At 45.4% G+C, this 15356-nt stretch overlaps 1 protein-coding gene across 2 annotated transcripts in view; it reads left to right on the forward strand.

Moving 5' to 3' along the window:
- Nucleotides 1-2487: 2487 nt before the first annotated feature.
- tinagl1 (tubulointerstitial nephritis antigen-like 1) overlaps nt 2488-15356 on the forward strand; it is a 64050-nt gene continuing 51181 nt past the window's right edge. Inside the window, exons 1-2 of one of the 2 annotated variants that reach the window (XM_031795203.1) lie at nt 2488-2705; nt 11794-12104. In XM_031795203.1, coding sequence (XP_031651063.1) covers nt 11801-12104 — 304 coding nt within the window. In that variant the 5' untranslated portion in view covers nt 2488-2705; nt 11794-11800. Of the gene's footprint in view, nt 2706-2757; nt 2881-11793; nt 12105-15356 lie in introns of those variants that run through there. The other variant, XM_031795204.1, reaches the window with a different exon arrangement.

Consider the following 15356-nt stretch of genomic DNA (forward strand, 5'->3'; position numbering starts at 1 on the left):
GTGTAGCATATAGCACGTGGGCTACACATCAAACAGTAGATAAAACTCATGAAGCCAGTAGGCAAACGAGCCAGCAGTATTAACTGAAAAGCAGGCCTTAATTTGCACACAAAAAAGTGTGAAAGGTGCAAACAATTATGTGTCAATTACCAGCTACATGTAGCATCAAGAAAACTGATCAATGAATCAAAATGGCTGTTTTACTTGGACTATTCGCATTAGCGGCCAAAATGCTACACAAAACAAATGTTCTTATTGAGTGAATTCCTCTTCTGTTTCCTTCTTCAATGTGATACAATTGTGTGCATGCGTTTTCATTGATGCATACTTTTGTTTTGAGTATCATCTGAGAAAGTGGCGTGGTCTCATCTACCTCGTGAAAAACCCGTGAAAAACCCGAATGCTAGGGAGGTGCCCGAAAACTTGCATGTTTTTATACTTCACAGTAGATTTGCTAGAGGGCACACCAGCCCACGAATGCCCTCCCTCCACCTCCATGTCTCAGACTGGGGGAATGCTGAACACTACAGAATCATAATGTTTCAAGTTCATATTTTGCTTCTAAACATTTGTTTTCTGATATGAAGGTATGAAAAAATAAAGGTGGATTTTCACAAAAAATTACTTCTCCTTGGCTCTATTCAGACTTGAGTTAAATAAGTTGATTTAAAGTGGTCCGTTTTTTATTGAGTTATTGTTTTGTCTACTTATCTCAAGTCTGAATTGGACACCATGAGCTGGAGAACTGTTTTCTCCAGGAAGACTGGCTGAGTGGGCTAAAGCAGTGTTTTGACAAGCAGGAGAAGTGGGTGCACATCCACCTTCTCACATGTATACCACTGGTGAGGGCTCACTTTATACCTGTTCCCTCTGCTATAACTTACATACCCCGAAGCATTTTGATTGTAACGTTATTTATATTCTCAGAAGAGGAGGAGGAATGCCGTTACAGAAACACCACCAACCAAGGACCAAGCAGCGTGGTAACAGGCAGCAGCAGGAGACGCAGTGATACCTGGAGAGATGGACTTGGGAGGAGATTCTGAGCCGCCAGAGTCTCCCATCTGTCCTGAGCCGCCAGAGTCTCCCGTCTGTCCTGAGCCACCAGAGTCTCCCGTCTGTCCTGAGCCCCCAGAGTCTCCCATCTGTCCTGAGCCGCCAGAGTCTCCCATCTGTCCTGAGCCGCCAGAGTCTCCCGTCAGCCAGGAGCCGCCAGTCAGCCAGGAGCCGCCAGAGCCGCCAGTCAGCCAGGAGCCGCCAGAGCCGCCAATCAGCCAGGAGCCGCCAGAGCCATCAGCCAGCCAGGAGCCGCCAGATCCGTCAGCCAGCCAGGAGCCGCCAGAGCCGTCAGTCAGCCAAGAGCCACCAGAGCCGTCAGTCAGCCAAGAGCCGCCAGAGCCGTCAGTCAGCCAAGAGCCGCCAGAGCCGTCAGTCAGCCAAGAGCCGCCAGAGCCGTCAGTCAGCCAGGCAATGCCAGAATCGCCCTTCACTCCGGAGCTGCCGGAGTCTCCCGCCTGTCCGGCGCTGCCGGAATCTCCCGTCCATTCTGGACCCATGGCTAGGGTCCCCAGTCGGAGGTCGGCGGCGAGGGTGTTTCAGAGTACTTCCGTTCTGTTTTGAAATAAATTCAGTGTATCAGAACACTTACATTGGGTTTACATTCGAACACCGTTTAAACTCTATATCTCAGCTTTGGCACACTACTTTGATGGTTTTACTACACAATTATGGTGTTTTGAGTCTCTATTATTTTGAACCTTTTGTGAGTGTAATGTTTACTGTTCATTTCACTGGTGTTTATTATCTATTCCACTTGGTTTGGCCAATGATTCCCATGCCAATAAAGCCAACTTAATTGGTATATACTAAGGAGGAGACAGGGTGATAGGGCAGAGAGAGAGAGGAGAGCGAGAGAGATAAAGCACATACTATGGTGATAGGGCAGAGAGAGAGAGAGAGAGATAAAGCACATACTATGGTGATAGGGCAGAGAGAGAGAGAGAGAGAGATAAAGCACATACTATGGTGATAGGGCAGAGAGAGAGAGAGAGAGACAACCCATATTTATGTGTATTTATTTTCCCTTGTGTACTTTAACCATTTGTACATTGTTACAACACTGTATATATATATATATATATATATATATATATATATATATATATATAATATGACATTTGTAATGTCTTTATTGTTTTGAAACTTCTGTATGTGTAATGTTTACTATAAATTTGTATGGTTTATTTCACTTTTGTATATTATCTACCTCACTTGCTTTGGCAATGTTAACACATGTTTCCCATGCAAATAAAGCCCCTTGAATTGAATTGAATTGAATTGAGAGAGAGAGAGAGAGAGAGAGAGGGAGTGAGTGTGAAGGGGGTGGGGTGGAGAGTGCTAGAGAGGGAGAGGGTGAAGGGGGTGGAGAGAGGGAGAGGGTGAAGGGGGAGGGGTGGAGTGGAGTGGCTTGTTCTTTCTTAGTGGCTGTACATAGAACTCCGTGGCTCAGGCTGACTATGTAGTGCAGTTGTGAAAGAAGAGCGAGAGAGAGTGAGAGAAAGAGGGCACAGACTTTCTCTACCAGGTGAATGAGTTACTGAGAGGAGAGAGCAGCAGGAAAGAATATCAGCTTTCACAGGACTGTGTTTTTCCATTGGATTACAAACAGCAAGAGGGAGAGATATTTCCCAGAATACACGTAGAAGGTAAGAATACCTTTAATTGAACTCATTACCCTGTTTATGTACCTCTTTTCTAACTCCCTCTGATCCTCTCTCTCGTTCTGTGCCAGATCAGGCAGGTGCAGGTTTCAGGTCATAATCTATTGTTTTGGACAAATTTACACTTGGCTTGGATGGCTGTTTGGAAGTACTTTTGACGGTAAACCACTAAATAAATTGTATGTTTACGAACTAGTTGGATTTCCTTGCTATGCTAGTTCTATGATAGTGTATCAGTAACAAGCATTTTGGTTCAGTTATGTACAGGTTTCATAATCCGATTCTGTGGATAGTTTGTTTCATGGTGTGGATTGGTCAGACGGACATGACAACAGTAATGCAACCCACATATAATACTAACATATGATATTTGAATATGTGCCATGAAAGTGCCATAAAAATGTTTGAAGGTGTCGTGTACAGATTCTTATGTATCCTACATACTATGATTACTGTTAACACAGTCTTTGGACTGTGTCTCCGTGCGCAGTGGGAAAGCAGCAAGGCTATAGCTGTCCACAGTATTGCAGCACTGTGCCATTCTGTATGTCTGAGGTGCTCCCGTGCCAGACTGGAACCAGACTGGACCCAGCAGACCATGTCATATTCACAGGGATTAGATACACAAGACAAAGCTGTCGTCTACAAAAGGAAAGTTTGATTAGCAAGTAAGACCTCAGGGGACATATATTTACTGATCAATAGGTTTACTGATCAATAGGTTTACTGATCGATAGGTTTGCTGATCGATAGGTTTGCTGATCAATAGGTTTACTGATCATTAGGTTTACTTGGCTTAATCAATAATGGACAGTATTTGCTGTATTTGCACCATACAGGCCGTTTTCCTTTAAAATATATATATATTATTTTGCCTTTTGCCTCAGACCGCCTCTTCTCCTCTCAGAGTTGGTCATTGTCTTCCCAAATGTTTCTAACAGATCATGTAGGGAAAACGTGATATAATTTGCCCTTTGATACGGTCATTCTGGTCACATGTCCATTTACAGTACATAGAGTTGACCTGTGATTTGTTGATGGTGACAGATGGTGGTGGTGATTGTGATGGGGCTGATGGTTTGTCTGTGTGTGCTTGTGTGCTTGTGTGTGTGTGTGTGTGTGTGTGTGTGTGTGTGTGTGTGTGTGTGTGTGTGTGTGTGTAGTTGGTGATGGTTTTGATGGTGTTGATGGTGGTTTGTGATGGTGGTTGGTGATTGGTGATGGTGATGGTAGTTGGTGATGGTGGTTGGTGATGGTGTTGTTGGTGGTTGGTGATGGTGTCGATGGTAGTTGGTGATGGTGGTTGATTATGGTGTTGCTGGTGGTTGGTGATGGTGGTTGGTGATGGTGGATGATGGTGGATGATGGTGGTTGATTATGGTGTTGATGGTGGTTGGTGATGGTGGTTGATGACGGTGTTGATGGTAGTGGTGATAGTGGTTGGTGATGGTGGGTGTGTCTTTACTGTGCAGTTTGCTGCATAACTGTGCCTTTAGCTGGTGCACACACACACACCATTACCAACCACCATCAGCAATCACCATCACCAACCACAATCCACAACAACCATCACCACCACCATCAACACCATCACCACTACCATCAAAACCATCACCACTATCATCCACACCATCACCAACTACCATCAACACCATCACCAACCACCATCACCACTACCATCAACACCACCACCAACCACCATCAACACCATCACCACTACACTCCACAACTACCATCAATACCATCACCAATCACCATCACCAACCACCATCACCAACCACCATCCACAACCACCATCAACACCATCACCAATAACCATCACCAACTACCATCAACAACATCACCACTACCATCAACACCATCACCACTATCAATAAAACCATCACCACTACCCTCAAAACCATCACAAACTACCAACAACACCACCACCAACCACCATCAACCTCATCACCACTACCATCAACACCACCACCAACCACCATCAACACCATCACCACTACCATCAACACCATCACCACTACCATCAAAACCATCACCATCACCAAGCACCATCAACACCATCACCACTACCATCAACACCATCACCACTACCATCAACAACTACCATCAACACCATCACCACTATCATCAACACCATCACCAACCACCGTCAACACCATCACCAACTACCATCAACATAATCACCAACCACCATCAACACCATCACCAATGACCATCAATACCATCACCAGTAACATCAACACCATCATCAACAACCATCAATACCATCACCAACTACCATCATCAACAACCATCAACACATCATCAACTACCATCAACAACACCACCACCACCATCAATACCATCACCAACTACCATCAATACCATCATCAACCATCATCACCGACTACAATCAACACGGTCATCAACCACCAACTGCCATAAACACCATCACCAGTACCATCAACAACATCATCAACCATCACCACCACCATCCCCAACGACCATCAAATCAAATGTATTTATAAAGCCCTTCTTACATCAGCCGATGTCACAAAGTGCTGTACAGAAACCCAGCCTAAAACCCCAAACAGCAAGCTATGCAGATGTAGAAGCACGGTGGCTAGGAAAAACTCCCAAGAAAGGCAGGAGCCTAGGAAGAAACCTTGAGAGGAACCAGGCTCTGAGGGGTGGCCAGTCCTCTTCTGGCTGTGCTGGGTGGAGATTATAACAGCAGATGGCTAAAATGTTCAAACGTTCATAGATGACCAGCAGGGTCAGATAATAATAATCACAGTGGTTGTAGAGGGTGCAACAGGTCAGTCAACTTTGCCAAAGCACAGCCCCCTCACCACTAGAGGGATATCTTCAAACCACCAACTTACGAGACAAGGCCGAGTATAGCCCACTAAGATCTCCCCACGGCACAAACCCAAGGGGGGTGCCAACCCGGGCAGGAAGATCACCTTAGTGACTCAAACCACTCAAGTGACGCACCCCTCCTAGGGACGGCATTTGAGAGTACCAGTAAGCCAGTGACTCAGCCCCCGTAATAGGGTTAGAGGCAGAGAATCCCAGTGGAGAGAGGGGAACCGGCCAGGCAGATACAGCAAGGGCGGTTCGTCGCTCCAGTGCCTTTCCGTTCACCTTAATACATGGGCCAGACTACACTCAATCATAGGATTTACTGAAGAGATGAGTCTTCAATAAAGACTTAAAGGTCGAGACAGAGAAGCCAGTGTAGAGAGGCTAGCACTGGAATAATATGATCACACTTTTTGGTTCTAGTCAAGATTCTAGCAGCCGTGTTTAGCACTAACTGAAGTTTATTTAGTGCTTTATCTGCGTAGCCGGAAAGTAGAGCATTGCAGTAGTCTAATCTAGAAGTGACAAAAGCATGGATACATTTTTTTGCATCATTTTTGGACAGAAGGTTTCAGATTTTTGCAATGTTACATAGATGGAAAAAAAGCTATCCTTGAAACAGTCTTGATGTGTTCGTCAAAAGAGAGATCGGGGTCCAGCGTAACGCTGAGGTCCTTCACAGTTTTATTTCTGACGACTGTACAACTATCAAGATGAATTGTCAGATCCAACAGAAGATCTCTTTGTTTCTTGGAAACTAGAACTAGCATCTCTGTTTTGTCCGAGTTTAAAAGTAAAATATTTTCCGCCATCCACTTCCTTATGTCTGAAACACAGGCTTCCAAGGAGGGCAATTTTGGGACTTCCCCATGTTTCATCAAAATGTACAGCTGTGTGTCATCTGCATAGCAGTGAAAGTTAACATTATGTTTCAGAATTTTATCACCAGGAGGTAAAATATTTAGTGAAAACAATAGTGGTCCTAAAGCGGAACCTCAAGGAACACCGAAATTTACATTTGATTTGTCAGATGACAAACAATCCACAAAGACAAACTGATATCTTTTCGACAGATAAGATCTAATCCAGGCCAGAACTTGTCCGTGTAGACCAATTTGGGTTTCCAATCTCTCCAAAAGAATGTGGTGATCGATGGTATCAAAGCAGCACTAAGGTCTTAGGAGCATGAGGACAGAGCCTTGGTCTGATTTTCTGAATACCAGAGAGTTAGTTTTTTATGACAATTTTTGTTTTGTTTTTAGGGGTGCATCTGCATCTAGGGTATTACGCAAGGTTAAATTTAGTTCCTCAGTTAGGTGGCTAACCGATTTTTGTACTCTGACGTCCTTGGGTAGGTGGAGGGAGTCTGGAAGGGCATCTAGGAATCTTTGGGTTGTCCAATAATTTATAGCACGGCTTTTGATTGTCCTTGGTTGGGGTCTGAGCAGATTGTTTGTTGCGATTGCAAGCATAATAAAATGGTGGTACGATAGTCCAGGATTATGAAGAAAAACATTAAGATCCACAATATTTATTCCACGGGACAAAACTAGGTCCAGAGTCTGACTGTGGCAGTGAGTAGGTCCAGAGACATGTTGGACAAAACCCACTGAGTCGATGATGGCTTCGAAAGCCTTTTGGAGTGGGTCTATGGACTTTTCCATGTGAATATTAAAGTTACCCAAAATTTGAATATTATCTGCCATAACTACAATGTCCGATAGGAATTCAGGGAACTCAGTGAGGAATGCTGTATATGGCCCAGGAGTCCTGTAAACAGTAGCTATAAAAAGTGATTGAGTAGGCTGCATAGATTTCAACACTAGAAGCTCAAATTATGAAAACGCAGTAATCTTTTTTTGGTAAATAGAAATTTGCTATCGTAAATGTCATCAACATCTCCGCCCTTGCGGGATGCGCGGGGAATATGGTCACTAGTGTAACCAGGAGGAAAGGCATAATTTAACACAGTAAATTCATCAGGCTTAAGCCATGTTTCAGTCAGGCCAATCACATTAAGACTATGATCAGTGACTAGTTCATTGAGTTTAACTGCCTTGGAGGTGAGGGATCTAACATTAAGTAGCCCTATTTTGAAATGTGAGATATCACAATCTCTTTCAATAATGACAGGAATGGAGGTGAGATTGCTAAGGCGAACATCGCCATGTTCAGTTTTGTCCAACCGAGATCAAGGCACAGACACAGTCTCAATGGGGATAGCTGAGCTGACTACACTGACTGTGCTAGTGGCAGACTCCACTAAGCTGGCAGGCTGGCTAACAGCCTTCTGCCTGACCTGGATCTCATTGTGGAGCTAGAGGAGTTAGAGCCCTGTCTATGTTCATAGATAAGATGAGAGCACCCCTCCAGCTAGGATGGAATCCGTCACTCCTCAACATCAACATCAACACCAACACCATCCCCAACCACCATCAACACCATCACTAACTACCATCAAGACCATCACCAACTAGACACACACACATACATACATTTGCAACTCACTGTTTATATGGCTATGGCAGATCATGTTTATCAAAATATACAGTACAATGCATATAAAAGACAGAGAGACACACATACATGGGCACACACATCTCAGTCACAAACACTTGTATAATTAAGCAATAAGGCACGAGGGGGGGTGGTATATTGCCAATATACCACGGCTAAGGGATATTCTTAAATACGATGCAACTCGGAGTCCCTGGATACAGCCCTTAGCCGTGAAATATTGGCTATATAGCACAAACCCAGAGGTGCCTTATTGCTATTATAAACAGGCTACCAACGTAATTAGAGCAGTAAAAATAAATGTTTTGTCATACCCGTGGTATATACTGTCAGCCAATCAGCATTCAGGGCTCGAACCACCCAGTTTATAATGTTGGTGTGTCTGGCTCTCCAACAAAACCCCCAGAGGATTCTGGAACACATCCACATGGACATGGAGAGAATCTTGACCACTCCTTAATAACCCAGCAGTTGTGGTTGTTGGTGTGTGTGTGTGTGTGTGTATGTGTGTGTGTGTGTGTGTGTGTGTTATCCCTGATTAGCCCCAGTTCCTTGGCTGAACTCCCACATCTCACTGTCACTCTCTGCACAGCCAGTAGAGAGAATGATTTATTTCAGCTTTTATTTCTTTCATCACATTCCCAGTGGGTCAGAAGTTTACATACACTCAATTAGAATTTGGTAGCATTGCCTTTAAATTGTTTTGGGTAGCCTTCCACAAGCTTCCCACAATAAGTTGGGTGAATTTTGGCAGAGCTGGTGTAACTGAGTCAGGTTTGTAGGCCTCATTGCTCAGACACACTTTTTCAGTTCTGCCCACAAATGTTCTATGGGACTGAGGTCAGGGCTTTGTGATGGCCACTCCAATACCTTGACTTTGTTGTCCTTAAGCCATTTTGCCACAACTTTGGAAGTATACTTGGGGTCAATGTCCTTTTGAAAAACCCATTTGCGACAAAGATTTAACTTCCTTACTGATGTCTTGAGATGTTGCATCAATGTAACCACATAATTTTTCTGCCTCATGATGCCATCTATTTTGTGAAGTGCACCAAACGCTCCTGCAGCATTCACAGGGTCCTTTGCTGTTGTTCTGGAATTGATTTGCACTTTTCGCACCAAAGTACGTTCATCTCTAGGAGACAGAACGCGTCTCCTTCCTGAGCGGTATGACGGCTGCATGGTCCCATGGTGTTTATACTTGTGTACCATTGTTTGTACAGATGAACGTGGTACCTTTAGGCATTTGGAAATTGCTCCCAAGGATGAACCAGACTTGTGGAGGTCTACACATTTTTTCCGAGTTCTTGGCTGATTTATTTTGATTTTCCCATGTTGTCAAGCAAAGAGGCACTGAGTTTGAAGGTAGGCCTTGAAATACATCCACAGGTACACCTCCAATTGTCTCAAATTGTGTACATTTGCCTATCAGAAGCTTCTAAAGTCATGACACAATTTTCTGGACATTTCTAAGCTGTTTAAAGGCAGTCAACTTAGTGTGTGTAAACTTCTGACACACTGGAATTGTGATACAGTGCATCATGAGTGAAATAATCTGTCTGTAAACAATTGTTGGAAAAATTATTTGTATCATGTACAAAGTAGATGTCCTAACCGACTTGCCAAAACTATAGCTCGTTAACAAGACATTTGAGGAGTGGTTGAAAAACGAGTTTTAATGACTCCAACCTAAGTGTATGTAAACTTCAACTGTAAATATTATACCCCCCCAAAATGCTCAACTCCTCTGTTATTGTAATGGTGAGAGGTTAGCATGTCTTGGGCGTATTGCATTTGTGTGTCTGTAACTTTTTCACTCATCATTATTCACAATTTATTCAGGACTATCCATAATCACGGTAGAATCCACATAAATGTAGAAGTGTTTAGAAACATATTATATTCTTATTTACAATAAAAGTGACTCCAAAATGAAGCAATACATTCTTTACCATTCATTTAAATAATAATAATAATTCACAAAATAATCTTAAACACAACCAAAACAAACAGTAAATGCATCCAACAAGTTTGAAGAGTCACAAGCTTGATGTAACCATTGCGTGTTATGAATATCGGACCAAATACTAAACTTTGATTACTTTAATACACATAAGTGAATTTGTCCCAGTACTTTTGGTCCCCTATAATGGGGGGACTATGTACAAAAAGTGATGGAATTTCTAAATGGTTCACCCGATATGGATTAAAAAAATACCCGAATTAAAGCTGACAGTCTGCACTTTAACTTCCTAGTCATTGTATAATTACATATTCAAAGTTCTGGAGTACAGAGCCAAAACAACAAAAAATATGTCACTGTCCCAATACTTTTGGAGCTCATATGGTCTGTAAGACAGGATAGAGAGTGAAGCATGCTCTTTGGGACATTTCCTGAAGTGTGACAGATTAGCTCTGACAGATAGCAGGAAGTTTGTCTGTTTCCGTGCCGACATGATAACATTATACTACGGTGTTGATAATAATGTCATGCCCCTCGTTTCTGACTGTGCCCTGATGTCATGTCCCTTTAGATAAACAGTCAAGTATAGCATTCAGTGCTATTTTAGTGTGGCTGCATCCGTCAACATTTTATGCAATGAGACTCCAGAGAGCCATGTCTATACCACTTAAAGGGTGCATCCCAAACGGCACACGAGTCCCTATAATATAGTGCACTACTTTTGACCTACAGGCCCTGGTCAAATGTAGTGCATTTTATGTGGGATAGGATGTAACATTGTCTCTGACTTGAAGCAAATGAAATACAATTACAATATAGGGCAGTTTAATCTTTGTAGCTGTACTTAGCCGTTCTATCCATCATGCACACGTGTAAGTATAGATGTGCATTGTCCAAATTGAAATATCACATTCTTTGTGTGCTATAGATTTCATTCGAAAAGTAGTATCATTTTTAGGGCAATGTCGAGAGGTCGCTTGAAATTTTAACTCATGTCAAAGCTACATAGTTTACAAAGTGATATGTTCCATACTTGTTGATAATAAACACGTTTTACATACAAAGGTGCTATGTTACTATTCTTATGAGTTCTTATGAAATAATCGATACCCACATGACAGGAATTCAGTACTTCAATCATCTGTTGCTCACAGTAGGTTCACCCTTTAAATCAAATCAAATATGTTATTGTAAGCTATCACAGTTAGTTGATGTTTTAGATACACTATATGGCCCTGTTGAAGGTTGTGAGTAGATTGTTTAATAAAAGGACCAGATTAACCTGTGTGTTATCACATGAGTCGGTTGATATTTTGGTCTTGCTGCCAGAGTCCACTCAAAGCCCACTGTGACCGTGTGAATGGAAACGTTGCCAAGTAGGCATACAACTCAGGCCTCCTGCCTCTCCTCCTCCTGCTTCTCCTCTTCCTCCTCCTCTTCCTCCTCCTCTTCCTCCTCCTCCTCCTGCTCCTCATCCTCCTCCTCCTCCAGTCTTCCTAAGCACTCTCTCCAGCTGTTAAATGACCCACTGAGGGTGACTTTAGGGGTTACTGTTGATTTAGAATATTCTCCTACTGTGTTAGGCTAGGTTAGACTAGACCTATAACACATGGTTTTGTTAATCTCTTCCAAAATAATCCATTACTGTTAGGTTTAGACTATATTATCCTACGGTTATGAAATTTGGCAGATTTTCTACAGAAGTACTTCTGCATCCTAACAGATGTTCTTCTTTTTCGCTTCTGTCAGGGTGATAATGAAGCTTCTAGCGTCATTAGCAGTGGTGCTCCTCCTGGTGGCGGTGGAGAGCATGGCAGCAAGAGGCACATCCAGGAGGACGAAGAGGGAGCTGATGAGCCCGCTGCACATTGGGGGCATCAGGGACCCGTTTGGGTCGTACTGCGAGCAGCGGGGTGGCTGCTGCCCGGGTCGTGAGGATCAGTGTACCGTACCCTACCTGGACACCATCTGTTACTGTGACCTGTTCTGTAACCGAACCATCTCAGACTGCTGCCCTGACTTCTGGGGCCACTGTCTGGGCATCTCACCCCCTTTCACTGGTAAGATAGAGAGTGTGTGTGTGTGTGTGTGTGTGTGTGTGTGTGTGTGTGTGTGTGTGTGTGTGTGTGTGTGTGTGTGTGTGGAGGGTGGGTGTGTGTGTGTGTGTGTGTGTGTGTGTGTGTGTGTGTGTGTGTGTGTGTGTGTGTGTGTGTGTGTGTGTGTGTGTGTGTGGAGGGTGGGTGTGTGTGTGTATGTTTGCGTGTGTGTGGGCCTGCTTTTTAGGATTAAGAAAGAAAGGCCCAGTACAGTGGGAAAAATGTACAGTAGCCAAAGGCATAATACCCCACTAACCTAGCCCCACTGAGAGGCCCTATCCTAACCCTAGCCCCACTGACAGGCCCCATCCTAACCCTAGCCCCACTGACAGGCCCCATCCTAATCCTAGCAACATTGACAGGCCCCATCCTAACCCTAGCCCCACTGACAGGCCCCATCCTAACCCTAGCCCGACTAACAGGCCCCATCCTAACCCTAGCCCAACTGACAGGCCCCATCCTAACCCTAGCTCCACTGACAGGCCCCATCCTAACCCTAGCCCCACTGACAGGCCCCATCCTAACCCTAGCCCCACCGACAGGCCCCACCCTAATCCTAGCCCCACTGACAGGCCGTACCCTAACCTAGCCCCACTGACAGGCCCCATCCGAAACCTAGCCCCAACGACAGGCCCCATCCTAATCCTAGCCCCACCGACATGCCCCACCCTAACCCTAGCCCCACTGACAGGCCCTACCCTAACCTAGCCCCACCGACAGGCCCCATCCTAACCCTAGCCCAACCGACAGGCCCTACCCTAACCCTAGCCCCACTGACAGGCCCTACCCTAACCCTAGCCCCACTGACAGGCCCCACCCTAACCCTAGCCCCACTGACAGGCCCCACCCTAACCCTAGCCCCACTGACAGGCCCTACCCTAACCCTAGCCCCACTGACAGGCCCTACCCTAACCCTAGCCCCACTGACAGGCCCTACCCTAACCCTAGCCCCACTGACAGGCCCCACCCTAACCCTAGCTCCACTGACAGGCCCCATCCTAACCCTAGCCCCACTGACAGGCCCCATCCTAACCCTAGCCCCACCGACAGGCCCCACCCTAATCCTAGCCCCACTGACAGGCCGTACCCTAACCTAGCCCCACTGACAGGCCCCATCCGAAACCTAGCCCCAACGACAGACCCCATCCTAATCCTAGCCCCACCGACATGCCCTACCCTAACCATAGCCCCACTGACAGGCCCTACCCTAACCTAGCCCCACCGACAGGCCCCATCCTAACCCTAGCCCAACCGACAGGCCCCACCCTAACCCTAGCCCCACTGACAGGCCCTACCCTAACCCTAGCCCCACTGACAGGCCCTACCCTAACCTAGCCCCACTGACAGGCCCCACCCTAACCCTATCCCCACTGACAGGCCCCACCCTAATCCTAGCCCCACTGACAGGCCCTACCCTAACCCAAGCCCCACTGACAGGCCCCATCCTAACCCTAGCCCCACTGACAGGCCCTACCCTAACCCTAGCCCCACTGACAGGCCCTACCCTAACCCTAGCCCCACTGACAGGCCCCACCCTAACCCTAGCCCCACTGACAGGCCCCACCCTAACACTAGCCCCACTGACAGGCCCCACCCTAATCCTAGCCCCACTGACAGGCCCCACCCTAATCCTAGCCCCACTGACAGGCCCTACCCTAACCCAAGCCCCACTGACAGGCCCTACCCTAACCCTAGCCCCACTGACAGGCCCCACCCTAACCCTAGCCCCACTGACAGGCCCTACCCTAACCCTAGCCCCACTGACAGGCCCCATCCTAACCCTAGCTCCACTGACAGGCCCTACCCTAACCCTAGCCCCACTGACAGGCCCTACCCTAATCCTAGCCCCACTGACAGGCCCCATCCTAACCCTAGCTCCACTGACAGGCCCCACACTGAGTGGCTACTATGGGACTAATGAATGAATGGCAAAAACCAACTGCTTATCTTATGTGCACAGGCAAAGTTATTTGTTCAGTTCTCACAGTTGCTTTACAATTCAATAACGCTCTAGGTAGGAGGTCACATTGGCCTGTGAAATATGAATAAGCACACTGGTTATTATGCTCCACATAGAGTATATCCCTGCTAGTTGTTGCAGAGGTGGCCACAGGGCCGTACCTGAGAATAGACCAGGAACAGTGGTCTTCTTATTAGTCTGAGACAGAGGGAGGGGGAGGCCAGGGAGGGAAGGATATATGAATGGAGGTCAGGAGAAAGAATGTGTGCTATGCAGAGGGAGGGAGCGATAGGTGACGGAAATGGGACAGGAGGCTGGGAGAGGTCGAGGCAGGTATGTGCTCACTAGACAACATGGGGCATGTTCATACACACACACCAGCAATCACGCGCACACACACATACAATTGAAGTCGGAAGTTTACATACACTTAGGTTGGAGTCATTAAAACTCATTTTTCAACCACTCCACAAATTACTTTTTAAGAAACTATAGTTTTGGCAAGTCGGTTAGGACATCTACTTTGTGCATGATACAAGTAATTGTCCAACAATTGTTTATAGACAGATTATTTTATTATTACACTGTATCACAATTCCAGTGTGTCAGATGTTTACATACACTAAGTTGACTGTGCCTTTAAACAGCTTGGAAAATGTCAGAAAATTATGTCATGGCTTTAGAAGCTTCTGATAGGCTAACTGACATCATTTGAGTCAATTGGAGGTGTACCTGTGGATGTATTTCAAGGCCTACCTTCAAACTCAGTGCCTCTTTGCTTGACATCATGGGAAAATCAAAAGAAATCAGCCAAGACCTCAGAAAAAAATTGTAGACCTCCACAAGTCTGGTTCATTCTTGGGAGCAATTTCCAAACGCCTGAAGGTACCACGTTCATCTGGACAAACAATGGCATGCAAGTATAAACACCATGGGACCACGCAGCCGTCATACTGCTCAGGAAGGAGACACATTCTGTCTCCTAGAGATTAATGTACTTTGGTGTAAAAAATGCAAATCAATCCCAGAACAACAGCAAAGGACCCTGTGAAAATGCTGGAGGAAACAGGTACAAAAGTATCTATATCCACAGTAAAACGAGTCCTATGTCGACATAACCTGAAAGGCCGCTCAATAAGGAATAAGCCACGGCTCCAAAACCATCAAAAAGCCAGATTACAGTTTGCAACTGCACATTGGGACAAAGATTGTATTTTTTGGAGTCATGTCCTCTGGTCTGATGAAACAAGAATAGA

This window comes from Oncorhynchus kisutch, linkage group LG17 (assembly GCF_002021735.2).
Source record: "Oncorhynchus kisutch isolate 150728-3 linkage group LG17, Okis_V2, whole genome shotgun sequence".
NCBI lineage: Eukaryota > Metazoa > Chordata > Actinopteri > Salmoniformes > Salmonidae > Oncorhynchus > Oncorhynchus kisutch.